The sequence below is a fragment of the Nelumbo nucifera genome, chromosome 4 (assembly GCF_055504915.1).
Source record: "Nelumbo nucifera cultivar China Antique chromosome 4, China Antique-T2T, whole genome shotgun sequence".
NCBI classification, from domain to species: Eukaryota; Viridiplantae; Streptophyta; class Magnoliopsida; order Proteales; family Nelumbonaceae; genus Nelumbo; species Nelumbo nucifera.
The window spans coordinates 5,365,194-5,378,753 of record NC_142652.1 but is presented as its reverse complement, the minus strand read 5'-3'; the positions used below and the strand labels follow the sequence as shown (position 1 = coordinate 5,378,753).

The 13,560-nt window shown below is 38.8% G+C and overlaps 1 protein-coding gene across 2 annotated transcripts; it reads left to right on the top strand.

The window, feature by feature from the left end:
* The first annotated feature begins 876 nt into the window (after positions 1-876).
* On the top strand, positions 877-12,197 carry LOC104591713 (mitochondrial import receptor subunit TOM20-like). 2 transcript variants are annotated; one of them, XM_010250696.3, is made up of 6 exons: positions 877-1,134; positions 1,451-1,529; positions 1,636-1,805; positions 1,929-1,976; positions 3,658-3,744; positions 11,754-12,197. In XM_010250696.3, exons 1-6 carry the CDS (start codon positions 1,033-1,035, stop codon positions 11,877-11,879), a joined length of 612 nt encoding a protein of 203 aa, XP_010248998.1. In that variant the 5' UTR covers positions 877-1,032; the 3' UTR covers positions 11,880-12,197. The 2 variants fall into 2 exon arrangements, with proteins under 2 accessions (XP_010248998.1, XP_088742554.1); XM_088886428.1 differs by lacking the exon at positions 1,929-1,976.
* Positions 12,198-13,560: the final 1,363 nt, after the last annotated feature.

The window sequence follows — 13,560 nt, the reverse complement described above, 5'->3', positions numbered from 1 at the left end:
TTCGGTTCTATTCTTCAAATTCTGATATGATAAAGCATCAGAGGGCGGCGTTGGGATGAATTCGAATCCACCACCAATACATCTCTTTTTGAATCTTCCCACTTAGTTCCAAAAACCAATTTATTCATAGGCAACAACACCATGTCCTACACTCGTACTCGCTAACACGGGTTTAATTGCTCTTCCGATTCTCCTTTGCATAGTCTAAAATTAGGGTATTTTCCATGTTCAATCATCTTGAATCTTTCAAAATTTTCTATTATCTCTAACCACCAAGTGATCAAACTATTTATTAGAGACTTTAACTCAAAGAACTTCAGTTATATAGATTCAGTGTCGGTATATGGCAAAACCCAAACTCGAGCCCGACCATGAAGAGATCTACTGTCAATATAAAGAAATGCGCACTCAAAAACAGAGCATTTGAAGAAGAAGAAGAAGAACAGGAAGAGAGAAACGTACCATTAAAGCTCTCGCAGTAACCGCCGACGGCCATTGGTTCGAGTCACAGTATGGGTAGGGTTCGGTCTCCTGGGGAAAAATACAGAGGGAAAAGTCAAAAAAAGGTTTGTCAAGGGTTTTGATCTCCATTTTGTCATTTTGCGGCTGGTTGAACCGCCAAATCCGATTAACGGGGCTTGGAACGTTAACGGTACGCGTTCCTTCTCCTGGTTGACGTGGAGGACTCTGATTCGCGGATTCACTCGTCCGGTGCACCGAACGCGAATTCCCTCCAACTAATGTGAATGTGGCAGCCGGGAACATCGTCGACCTATGCCACATAATCTAGATGCACGTGTCAGCAGCATAATCTAACAAGTGTCAGTAGCGTTTACAAGGAACGCTCATCTCACGATTCGAGAATTGGGAAACGAAGCTATCCACCTATTACCTGCCTGCCTGGGTCTTGTGCCATTTTTTTTACCCTCTGCTTCATTTCCCTTCGCAGGCCGCTTCAGTTTCTTTTGCAAGCCCTAGCACAAGGAGGGAAAGACACACAGAGACCTACCCGTTTTAAACGTTTTCATCAACATGATGGATGTGTCTCAGAGCGATTTCGATCGCCTCATGTTCTTCGAGCATGCTCGGAAGACCGCCGAGGTCAACTATGCCAGGGACCCGCTCGACGCAGATGTTCGTACTTTCTATCTCCATCATTTATTGTTTCATATTCGATTTTTTTTTTTTATTTCTTTTTGGTCTAGGGTTTCAGAATGATGTTTTTTGGATATTGTTATTTAACGGTTTCCCTCATTAGTTCGACGTAGAAATGCCACTTCAATGAATTAACTGCTTTACTGCAAGCTCATTAGGGATTAAAACAAAAGCGTCGATTCGAATTATTCTCCTTATTTTTAGTTATTGTCATCAAAAGCTTCAAACTCCAATTAGTTGTATTTTTTATATTCATATTTTAAATATTATAATCTATTTCTCTTAATTTCTACAGAACCTAACGAGATGGGGTGGAGCGCTTCTTGAGTTGTCACAGTTCCAGAATCTCCCAGACACGAAGAAGATGATAAAAGGTTTTTATTATTTTTGCCTTTTGATTATCTAAACCTTTTGTATTCACCATTTGCCAGCACGGAAGGCAGACTCAAATTCTTATATTTCTGTTATCCATTTCTGCAGATGCCATTTCGAAGCTGGAGGAGGCATTGCTAGTTAATCCAAGAAAGCATGACACGCTCTGGTGCTTAGGAAATGCACACACTTCTCATGCCTTTCTAACTCCTGAGCACGAGGAAGCCAAGGCTTACTTTGAAAAAGCGTCTCAATATTTCCAGCAAGCAGTAGATGAAGTAACTTTTCTAGTCAAGTCACCATGCAGTTACATACTTCCTATATTTTGAAATGTTGTATAATTTACACGCTAGGGGAACTTATAATAGTAGTTCTCTCTCTCTCTCTCTCTCTTTTTGTAGGATCCTGGAAATGAGATCTATCTCAAGTCTTTAGAGCTGACCGCTAAGGTAGTGTACTAGTTCCTGTGCCACTGGGTAAACTGTCATAAATTGTTTTGCATGGCTCATTCTTGAGGGCACTTCTATGTAACATTTCCTTTCTATCTCTCAGCTTATTTGACATAAAGGAACAACTATATATGTGGGCAATCCCCGCCTTTCAGGTACTAGAGGGGTGATTAAGGATGAGAAAGGAAACATACTTTCCTTGTATTCAAGCCCAATTGGGAAGGCGATGCGGTTAGATCAGAACTCTTGGCAGCAGTTTACGGGGTTTAGAAAGCCATAGAATTGGGCTTTGAAAGATTGATTATTAAAGGTGACTCGGAACAGTTATGGGCTGGCTGAAAGAGGGGGGTGGGGGTGGGGAGTGACTCGGCACCTAAGGAATGACTTCAGACGTTTCAAATGGCTTTCAAAAGAAATGATTATTCAAATCAACTAGGTAAGGAACAGTTGGTAGACGGTTTAGCTAAGCAAGGGCTTCAGTGACAATCTATGTATTGGGTTCATTTGTAATACTCTGGGATGGATTAGTTCCTTTGGATTGGTTGTGTTTTTTTGCAACTTCTTGTTGTACTGTTCTTTTCTAATATTAATGAATTTTATTCTGTGTTGCTGATAAAAAATCCTAAGAAAATAAAAAGTCACTCTATATAAATATTACATACTGCTTTTCACACATGGGAAAATATGAGACAATGAAGAGGATGAAGAAATGGATAAAAGTACAAAACAGGGATTGTTAGAAATTCATCAAAAAAAACACGAATTGTTAGAAAGAAGACAGAAGGATCTGAGTTTGTAACCCATCTGAAGATTTCACACTGGGATCCTTTTCTCCAAGGTATACTCTAAAGAATAGCCTTCGTGCAATGGATTGTGGAGAGTGCCCAAGGACAAGTTAGTGGCTTAAGGACTAAGGCATAAAAATTCAAAATTTGGATTATGTCCTATGAACAAGATGAAAGAATCAGCAGGTCATCTTTTCTTACACTGGAAAATCAGTGTCACTCTTTGGGGTAATTTATTTCTTGGAAACGGTTCATATCAGGTACTGTTTCCGATGTCCCTGAAGGAACTGTTCTGCTAGTCTTTAAGGAAGCTGAGCACAAAGATCAAAGTTATATCAAATGCTTTCCCTTTGGCTGTTACATGGGTCACATTAACAGCAGAAGTCTAGATTCTAGAATCTCTGAAAGCACTCTGCCCAACAGGATGAACTTCTTATGGGACTAATGGGCAGGGTGAATTCTTGAATATTGAGTATCTCCGTGTTTTTCTCCTTTTGCTTTTGAACCTGTGTTCATGAAGCATATATAGATTTTGATATTTTGGAAATGGTATAGGTATATTGAATAGCATCTTGTTATAAATGAACTTTATGGAGGCATCTTATAGATCTTTCATAAGTCATTATTTTCTAATTATTTGCAGTTTGTAGCTTATACTTAACCTTTTTCTTTGAAGCCAATAGTGCAAGATTGATATTGTGTGCATCTGTTCGTTTAACCTGTCTTGCTTGCTAACTCTTGGATTAATTTTTCTGGAAAGTGGTTTGCTTTTTTGATAAAAAATAAAAAGAAAGTGGGTTTTTCTTACTTGGTGCAGCTCCCCACATCTGAATATTCTTGATTAGATTTTCATTTAATAATTTTTATAATGTCTACTGATGGCCACATTCCCTCAGGCTCCTGAATTGCATGTGGAGATCCATAAGCATGGTCTTAGTCAACAGACAATGGGGGGAGGATCTTCAACTTCTTCGAGTGCAAATGTAAAGTTTCCAAACTCTCTTTGCAGTAAAACCATTTTATGTATAAGAAAACTTCTCTAAGACATTTACTTCTGAAGTATATATAAAATATATATATATATATATATATACTGTTGAGGAAAAACAAAGTAAAGTTTTCATTAACTTATGAAAATGCCATGTACAACAAGAAGCTGTACACAGGGAATATACAAAAAACAAAGCTGCCCCTGGTCCCCTGCAGCCCTATGATCCCATACTGTGAATCTTTACAAAAAGGTTGATGGACATCTGAGCATGTATTTTATTTTGAGAATCCTTGCCCATCAACTAAAACTGTGACCTTTCTATATAGAGAACTCTAAATGACAATTTTCATGTCTATTTGATGCAAAAAATTATGCATGTTTGGTTGTGTACCTTCTCTTTTCTTGATTTTTTTTTCTCTTAATGTAATTACTATTTTATTCAGTTCAGTGCATATTTTCATTTTTTTTAATAAAACAATCAAAGGAGATTGTACTAATGTATTGGAGAACCCTAACATTCAAGTTCCAAACAGCATACACATCATAATTGGCATGCATAAAAGAAAATAGGGATAGTCCTGGCCAAACACATAGGTGTCCAATCCAAGAATAAAGGGCAGCCCAGTGAATGAAGATCCTGCCAATGCTGGGTATGGAGAGGGACAGATGTGCGCAGCCTTACTCCTGGAGATACATAGAGAGGCTGTTTCAAATATTTGAATCCTGGTCATCCAGGTTACAATGGAGAAACCCAATCATTGCGCCAAGGCCCACCCTCTGTCCAATCCAAGAATCTTAAACAAAAATAGTCCGGAACTGCATCCCTGTAACTGGAGCCCCCATTCAAGAACATCCATGCCCACACTTTGTTTTGCCAACAAGTCATTCAATTCAAGGCATTTGCTCATCTGTACACCCACCTAAATGAGCCATTCAAGTTGGCTGATAATACTTTGGCTTCTTGAATAAGAAATCCAAATTGCCAAGGGCCTTCTTCCCTTGAGGATTTTTTTATCAATATTTTTCCCTTGAGGATATTCATTCACTGATTTATCCTCTTCAATGACTGCTTTGCTCCAACTGGAAATTAATGCTAATTTGAGGCCTTGAAGAAGTTCAAGAAGCTGAGCTGTTAAAGAATTTCCTTCTTCCACTGGACCTAAGAAATTGAGCAGCAAAAACCATTCACGACTTCTGAAGAGACCTCCTATTCCCTAGTGTCCTGGTTTGCCTAAAGAGCACTCCAAGCAAAAGAATAGGATTCTTATGCTGCACAAAGCTTGCCATTGCTAGGGTCCATTTGAGGTTTGCTAACGGCTGAAGTTGCTGAGCTGAAAGACTTATTGCTTTGTCTTTTAGTTGTTAAAATAATTAACAATAAAATTTTCAAGGGTATAGTGATCTACCCAACTTCAGTTTCAGCCATTCCACAACCTCAAAAACTTATTCACTAAAAGACAAACAAATAGGACACACGGATGAGGGGAGAGACACCAAACTTTGTGTCTTCTTTGGAGCATATCACATGTATTGACAATTTGCAAAGCAACTTCCCAACAATGCTTGGATCTTTGGAGTTGAGCCATCCCAATTCCCAAAGGGTTTTAATCAGAAAATGTAGAGGAAAGGGTGTTCTACATCAATACCTTTCAAAAAACGGATGTGCTACATCAAGGCTTTAGAAAAGAACAAGAAGATTGCCCAAAGGATCTAAAATCCAAATTCTGACTCAACCATTAAAAAGAATACCACCTTTAAGAGAGTTAATTGGAGAAATGTCCACATCAGATTTATGATCTCTAAGACTCCCCTGAGACCTTAATCCAATGAGAAAAGTGGGCACACTCAACAATGAACTTGTTTTTATGAAGGAAGATGTTATAGGTGCTGGGAAAAAGCAACACAAAACGTTCTATCCCCACCATAGGTCTTCAGTCTTCTCAAATTTTACTTTATTGCTTGATAATGGGTCTATCCTAATATATCACATGAGCATTGGATGGATAACCTCAACTGTTTTACATGGGCAACACATCATCATCCTAGATGTTGACACCGAGTCCCATCCTTTTTGAAGAATATCATTTCTGCCTTGACCCAAAGTTGTTGATTTTCAATTGAAACCTCCATTGCCACTGATCCAACAAATCAGTGTTCTTGTCCCTGACCCTCCAGAAATCCAGACCCTTCAAAAACAGTGTTCTTGTCTTTGATCTAAAGTCCATCCTTCTCAGCTCCATGCATCCACCCAGTTCATGAGTGAGATCCCTTTTAGAGTCACTTAACTACCATGGGAAATCTCTGACAATCTTTTCTATCCTTTTATCATGGGGCACAAAAACATAAAAACTAAACTGAGAGGCTAATGTTGATTTGACAAGTGTAATCCTGCCTCAAAAAGATGAATTTTTTTTTCCAAGTAGCTAGTTTTTTTATTTTTTTTTGTTTAACTCTGTCACCAAATCTCAAGATGCAGGCCTAGAGTTTACTCCTAACAGTAGGCCAAAATATTTTAAAGGCCACTGGAGGAGTCAAATGTGCTGAAGAATAATTGAATGATGTAGAATTAATAGCCTAGTATTCTTGGTGAGAGTTGTGGAGTAATAAGGGAAAAAATGAGAACAAAGTTCCTGTTAGGAACTGCCTAACTCAGGGACTTTTTCGAGGAAGCCTGTCTCCTGAACGAGAGAGAGAGAGAGAGAGATTGTATTCCCAAAATCAATAATTCCTCTTCTGGCTTCCTTTCCTTATTTATACACTTCTGTTACAATTCTGTTATACCAGCCTCTCCACTTGTCCAGTTTGTTATTTAGTTTGTTCTAGTGGTTGGCTGTCAATTACATTACTTAAAGGCTGACGTGGCCTTTTCTTGTACACTTGTATTCCCTTTATTTGTGTCTCAACAGTTCCTAATCGAGGAATTTGCTGTCCATGGGATGATGTCTCCATGACTATGCTCCATAAACTAGTAAATTTATGCCTTTTCCAATAAGGCCTGATGAGCATCCCCTATCCTTTTTTTTTTGGTATTTGTCATTAATCTTAGCTACATTGTTCTTTTTAAGGCAACTTCTTTCTCAAGGATTAGTGGTTGCAGGCATTCATTCCATGGTTCTATATAATTCTTGCCCTTCAAAATCAGTTTATTAGATGTCAGGAGGGGGAAGTTTGGCAGAAAATTGTGGGAAAGCCGTTATCCTGAGCATTTGCACAGTTGAATTTAGAAGGATCTGCCATTTGTTCTCTTTTGGAATTTAAAAATCTTTTTGTAACTTCGAATGGAAGAGTGGTCTAATTTGCTTAGTACTTTCCTTTGTACAGCCACTGGTTGTACTTGGTTTTTTGTTCTAATGAAATGATACCTCATCTCTACTAAAAATAATCAGTTTATTAGATAGAGTGGACATCTCATTCAGATGGAACCCAAGGAATCTTAACTAAAACTGAGAAGTTGGTTGGCTAAGGGAGGGATCTTTGGGTCTCCCTTAAATTGTTGAGCTGATATTTGGGGTCAGTGCACTATTTTGCCTCTTACCTAGGTAGGTTTTGTTTTTCAGGGTTTGGGATTGTGGCCTACTGCTTACCAAAGGAAGCAGAAGCCAAGAGATACAATGTATCTCCCAAACAAATATGTCTCTAATACAAATTAAGGATGACAATGTAAAAAACTATTACAGATTACAACCTGGCCCTGGACACCATTCTAGCCGTTCCTTTAATACCCCTTCTCTTGCCAATGCATCTGCCATCATATTAGCACTTCTAGGTGTCCAGTTGAATGAAGTATTCAAGATAGCACCTAGAGATTGTGTCTGCTTCACCATTGGCCTAACCCTCCAAGGTAGCATCTTTTTTTTTTGAGAAAAGTAAAAGTATGGTTTGTGTAATACCTACTACTATACTACTCCAAGGTATTACATGATTACATCTTTGATTCTTCAACCAACAAATAATAGTTTAGAAGTCTCCTTCTACCTCTACATCTTTCATCCCCTTCAGCTTTATTAACTTAAGCTTGGATTACAGCCATCAATTCAGCCCTTACTGAATTACCATAACCAATTGGGCCTGAAAAACTGAGGAGAATATTGCCACAGTGATCTGTCACTAATTTTAAAAACAGAAGAATCAATTACAATTTTGCCAAAAATAGTTGCTTGCACCTTGAGATGTGGCTGTGCACCCAACCACCTAGAGAGTTGTCATTTGTCCATGATATAACTAGTTTTGAGTCCCTTCTGCCTCAATTAAATTTAATTTTACCAGTTGTTGGTGCAGTCCATTCACCCAACCTTCGCTGCCCTGTAATCTGAAATCTAGCAATGACCTGTCATCCCCTTAGGATATCATTCAAGGAAACATCTTTGAACCCTTCACATATTAAAGCCCAATATGCCACCCTTATAATTCTAAGCTCAAATGCCTCCTCAACCAGTCAACCCTCCTATATTTCTCTTTAATGATCATTCATCAAAAAAAGGAAATAAGAAAGACAATAGATAGAGAAAGCAAGGAGAGAATACCCAGAATCACTCATGGGGTACCTAGAATCACTCTAGGGCATGGGAATCACTCACCATAAATGGCATAAGCTCAAAAAGAAAAACAATAAACTTCATTGACCCTTGTGTATAAGTGTAGAATATCCACACATATTTATAGACTGTAGACTCTTAAGAACCCTAGGACTCAAAAACTGTTACTCATAAGAATCCTAGTAGGATACCCTCTACTGTAGGTAACTTTACCTGTGCCTCCTTTTTTAGGACATACCCAACCACTGAGAACCAACTTTTTCCTGTGAGAGAGGTGTGGTTTAGCCCAATCCCCTAAATTCAGGTTTTTTTTGCTGGGAGGCTGTTAACCAAATCATAAATAACATGGAATTTCTGGGCGCTTTCTCTCATGTGTAGGGGTGTCAATTGGTCCAGTTTAGACCAGTCCAATATGAGTCCATTACAGATGGATCAGGTCCAATTCAATGTCTGGACCGTCCAATCTGTTGAAATTGGCTTTAATTTGGATTGGTTCCAACCCAAACCTGGTCCATTGACACCTGTATTCTCATCTTTTATTAATGTACCTGATATTTGGTTCAGTCCTACCCAATCCAATATAAATTCATTACAGATGGACCAGGTCCAATCCAATTCAATAAATACTTAGGACCATTAAATCCAGACTGGTCCAATTCAATATGTTTTATTGGTCTGTCCAACTCATCCAAATTGATTTTGATTTGGATGGTGGCCAACCCAAAACCAGTCCATTGACACCCCTACTCATGTGTGTGTCCTTGGTATGAAGAGTGGGGAAAACACCAATCACCTTCTCATACATTGTTCCTATCCCTCTAGATTGTGACAGCTAGAATTCAGGTTATTTGGAAAAACTTGGGTGGCACTGGCTGAAGTGGCAGAATTGTTCAGAGCAGAGGTGATGGATTGTAGCAGTCGGAGACAAAAGGTTTTGTGGCAATGTATGTGTGGGGGCAGTGGTGTGAAAGAAAAGTGGGGATTTTTAAAGAAAAGTATTGGGATGTGGAGGAGGTATAAATTGACAAGGATTAAGGCTGCTCACTGGGCCATGGTTTGTGAAGATTTTAGAGGTTTCTCACTAAATGACCTACCAAGGGGGTGGCAGGTGGTTGCTGCTTTCCAAACAAGAAGACAACAAATAGCAGATGAGCGATCCCCTCCTGTAGAAGGGGTGGTGAAACTATACTTTGATGGATGTTGTCTTGAAAAATCCAAGGGCTTCTGGAGTGGGTGGAATTGTTAGAGATCATGGGAGTGATATTATTGTAAGCTCTTCAGGCCCAGTGTGTCATGGTAACTCCCTGAGAGCTGAACTTTAGTCCTTTTTTTTATCAATAACAGAAGAATTTCATTAATTATGGAAAAAAGGTACAAAAAAGCACCACAGAGAGAACTTTTGAACCCTTCCCACCCCTTGCTTAGCCAAAACATCAGCTGAACTTTTGTCCTTGATTCAAGGCCTAAAATTATTGATGACACAGGATTTGAAGAAGTGCAAGTGGAAGGCGATTGTCAAACAGTTATAATATGGATGAAGACATGTTCAGATTCCATGGACAGTTAGGACATTGGTGAGACAAGGACACTCACTAGGTACCTCCCTCATTGCCTTGTTCAATTGGGTACCCGGTATCTAGAAGTTCTGATGTGCAGGCTGACACTTTGTCAAGAGCAGGGGTTGGTAGGGAATGCCTAGAATGGGGTTGTCGAAGGGCTGGGTGAGAATATATGACCTGTAATTTGTATCAGTTATTTTTCTCTTTGTTTTTTTTTTGTTTGTTTGAAACCCGGCATGGTGGTCAGATGGGTGTACATTGTACCTGTTTGACCTACTGCTTGTTTTTGTGCAGTATGGTACTCTTTAGTGAAATATTTTCTATTACCTCTCCAAAAAATAAAGAATCCTAGTAGGACTTAAAACTGAAATGCCATTATCCTATTCCAATTCAAGACTTAACTCATAAACTACTTATTCAATGACTAAAATTTTTAACATAAACAAACCATAACTAGACAAACCGGACCCTATCATTGGGCCCCAGTGAAATATAAAATTACAAAAACACCCCTGCTAAAAAACAGAAATACATAAAATTTGAGAACATTCCAAATTTGTCTCTTGAGTTTCTGCATCAGTATCTCAACAATCGTCAGTCAAATAGATCGAATACTTCAGCTGGTACCACCAAACTCTTCCTCATCATCATCTGTGCCTTATCCCAACTATATCTGGTCGGATACACGAATCCTGTTTCGCCAATCCATTCTATTTATAGCCATATCTAGTGTTAAGTTATTAGTGCTTAAATAATTTCTTACTACTACCCATGTTCTTTTTAGGAGAATGTAACAAAAGATGGTTAGTGTTTTCCCCACTCTTCATGCAAAGAACACACAGGAGGTGAGATGGACCAGTTTATTAACAACCTCTTAGCAGAAAACCTTTACCTTAGGAGGGGAATAAGGCCGCACCAGAGTTCTTTAACTGCCAACAAACATTTGGTACCAGTACCCTCTCATCGCATCCCAAAGACAACAAACTCACTTCTTAGAGGGTTTCAAGCAAGGAGGAAATCAGTTCACCCAATTCAAAGTCTCTTGAGGCCTCAACCCCAAATCCCAACCCAGCATTGGCCCATCAAAAGTTACCATTTCAGCAATTGGTTTGTTTGAAATTGGAGATATTATAAATTCTAATATATTCCCAAAATTGTAGGCTTATCTTTTACCTTCTATTGTGTTCTTTGTTATGTTGTGTCAGATGTACATCTCATAATCTCTTTTTTGGTACTCAATAAGTTTTACCAGTAATTAAAGGAAAATCAGGTAATGGATTAAACCTTGAAACATGAAGTTTTTGGCAGAATGAGCATTTGAAAATATTGCCCACTGACTTCAGGATAGGTCAGCATGTTCCATTCTAGGTTATAATTACAAGTTTGCATGTTTGTTTGATGTATGTGTGGTTCATAGTTGGGAAGCATGCTTGTCAGATAGAAGGGTTATGGTTATGGTGTTGAAGAGTTGTTCCCTTTGATCCGTCTCGGTGATATCTTGTCACCTGGTATTGTACTCTCTTTTGTCTTTTTAATCGAATTTTTATTTTACTATCTAAAAAAGAAAGAGTTGTGAAGCACTGAAGCTATACCTGTCTTGGACATGACAAGTTTTGGGGCACTACGCATCTATTTGTTTTACTGTCTAAAAAAGCAAGAGTTGTGACCATATCCAATGCACTGATGGTCCCCCATGGTTCAAAGTATCGATGGATTTTTGTGTATCCGGAGTTTTCAACATATATTAATTTTTAATTTTTCTGTGGATTTACAAATAAATATATTTGGATCGATATTAACGTTGGAATCACCCTGAAAACTGACATACAATACATATATTTTGTGTTCACCTGCTTTCTGAATCACCCAAAGCCTTAATTAACTCGAGTGTATCGTGTATATTTCAGAGTTCGAAGAAAAAGAAAAGCAGTGACCTCAAGTATGATATATTCGGATGGATAATACTTGCAGTCGGCATCGTCGCTTGGGTAGGTATGGCAAAATCTCATGTTCCTCCACCACCTCCAAGATAAGGGGAGAATTTTCAGGCCTCTCTGGATGCCGGTTTAGAGGTGTTTCAAATGATTACAGAGTGGTTTGATTTCAATCACTGGTTTTCCAAGCGAAGCTGTGTAGAAAATTGAGTAACATGAGAATTTTTTCCTGTAATTTTTAGTTAAGCAATTGGCACACCTAGTATCTTTATAAGAATTCGGTTTTGTTATATTTCCTCGTCTTTTGGTTGGAAGGGTCTAGTATGTAATAAGTTCTGGTTATGGTACGTACAAGATGGAGCCTTGGGATTGTTGGAACTTTGGAAAATCTATTCATTCAGATGTTATCTCTGAGATTCACAGCCCTCTAAGCAAGAAAAGATAACATAATTCCAGTTACGGTGCAAGGGCATTTAAATTCTGAATCCAACATTTGTTGCAATGGTGAACGGAGTGGCCCTAATGTTCATTTGTTTTTCTTTTTCTTTTCATCATTTTTAACCACTCATTGGGCGACAGTAGTCAGGCCAGGGTACTCCTATGATGCTTTTTAGTTGGAACTTGGAAGGATGATTATTAAGGTGAAAATTCCGGCTGGGTGAGTAAAGACGGTGGATCTAGACATCTAGTTCCCATTGATTTGGCGTCAGAGCCCGGCTTCGCCCCCTACCCTCCTCCAAGTCAAAAAGGTCTAGAGCCTAGCTGACTAGCTGTGTCAGCTATTGGTAAATTTATCAAGCTCAGGCTTTGCGCTAGGGTTGGGCGATCGGGGCTCCGTTGGCCCAGTCTGCTTTTATCTAAATTCGTGGTTTACCAAAAAAAAACGTTTAAGCTATGTAGCCAATGTTCAATAGTTAGTGTGCACCAATCCCGGTTATTGTTTGTCGGAGCTTTGAGGAGCCTCACGGCATATCCTGATCGTTCATCCAGAACATCTCCAGACATCTCCAGTACTATTTATTATTAGGAGATGAGATGTTCTCAGTACAGGGTGGAATGTGGCTGAGGTTGTGATGAGCAGATCTCAATTCTACCCACAGGTCCAACACCCCCACCACCCTAATAGATCCCGTGATGATTGGAATGTATATATAAACAATGACATTGATGACATTTGCTTTAGGCACAGGCACAGCGAAAGTTAAGTTGGAGTCAATGGTGTTGCACCATAATTTGCCTCATTCTGTGTTAGTGTTACACTAGCGGAGGGGCCCTAGGCTAGAAAAAAAGAAGTCGAGAAGTTAGTTTTTCAGTTAAAGTATCTTAAAAAAAGTTACTTAAAATAAATTAAAATTTATATCTAATTTATTTTGCCAACACTGATTTGTATCTCTACTTAAATTGATCTAGCAGCATGCAACAGAGGAAAACACCAAACTTCAACTCTCCATTACTCATCATCTTTTTGGTTGAAGTTCTAATTTCAAATGAAGGGGCCGGATAATTGAAACTTGAAAAAATGATGAGAGACCAACAAAAATGAAAAAGAGTTGGGAACCAAGAATTCCATCCTATGCAGTTTTTCCTATTGCTACATGCTGCAACCTTTTTTGTACAATATGTACTTGGGCTTCTCATTCTGGGGTACAAAGGTGAAAAGCATTGGTGAAACTGAAGCACCATCAGTTAAACAACCGAGCAGATCAATGCCTGGAACCATGTCAGAATTAGATTAAAAGCCAAGGTGATTAAAGACAGCCCCAATGTCAAGATTACTTTG

Coding starts and splice junctions, on each gene's coding strand:
- LOC104591713 (XM_010250696.3), top strand. CDS start 1,033: ATGATGGATGTGTCTCAGAGCGATTTCGATCGCCTCATGTTCTTCGAG. Junction 1,135..1,450: donor GGGACCCGCTCGACGCAGAT/GTTCGTACTTTC, acceptor TAATTTCTACAG/AACCTAACGAGATGGGGTGG. Junction 1,977..3,657: donor CTTTAGAGCTGACCGCTAAG/GTAGTGTACTAG, acceptor ACATTCCCTCAG/GCTCCTGAATTGCATGTGGA.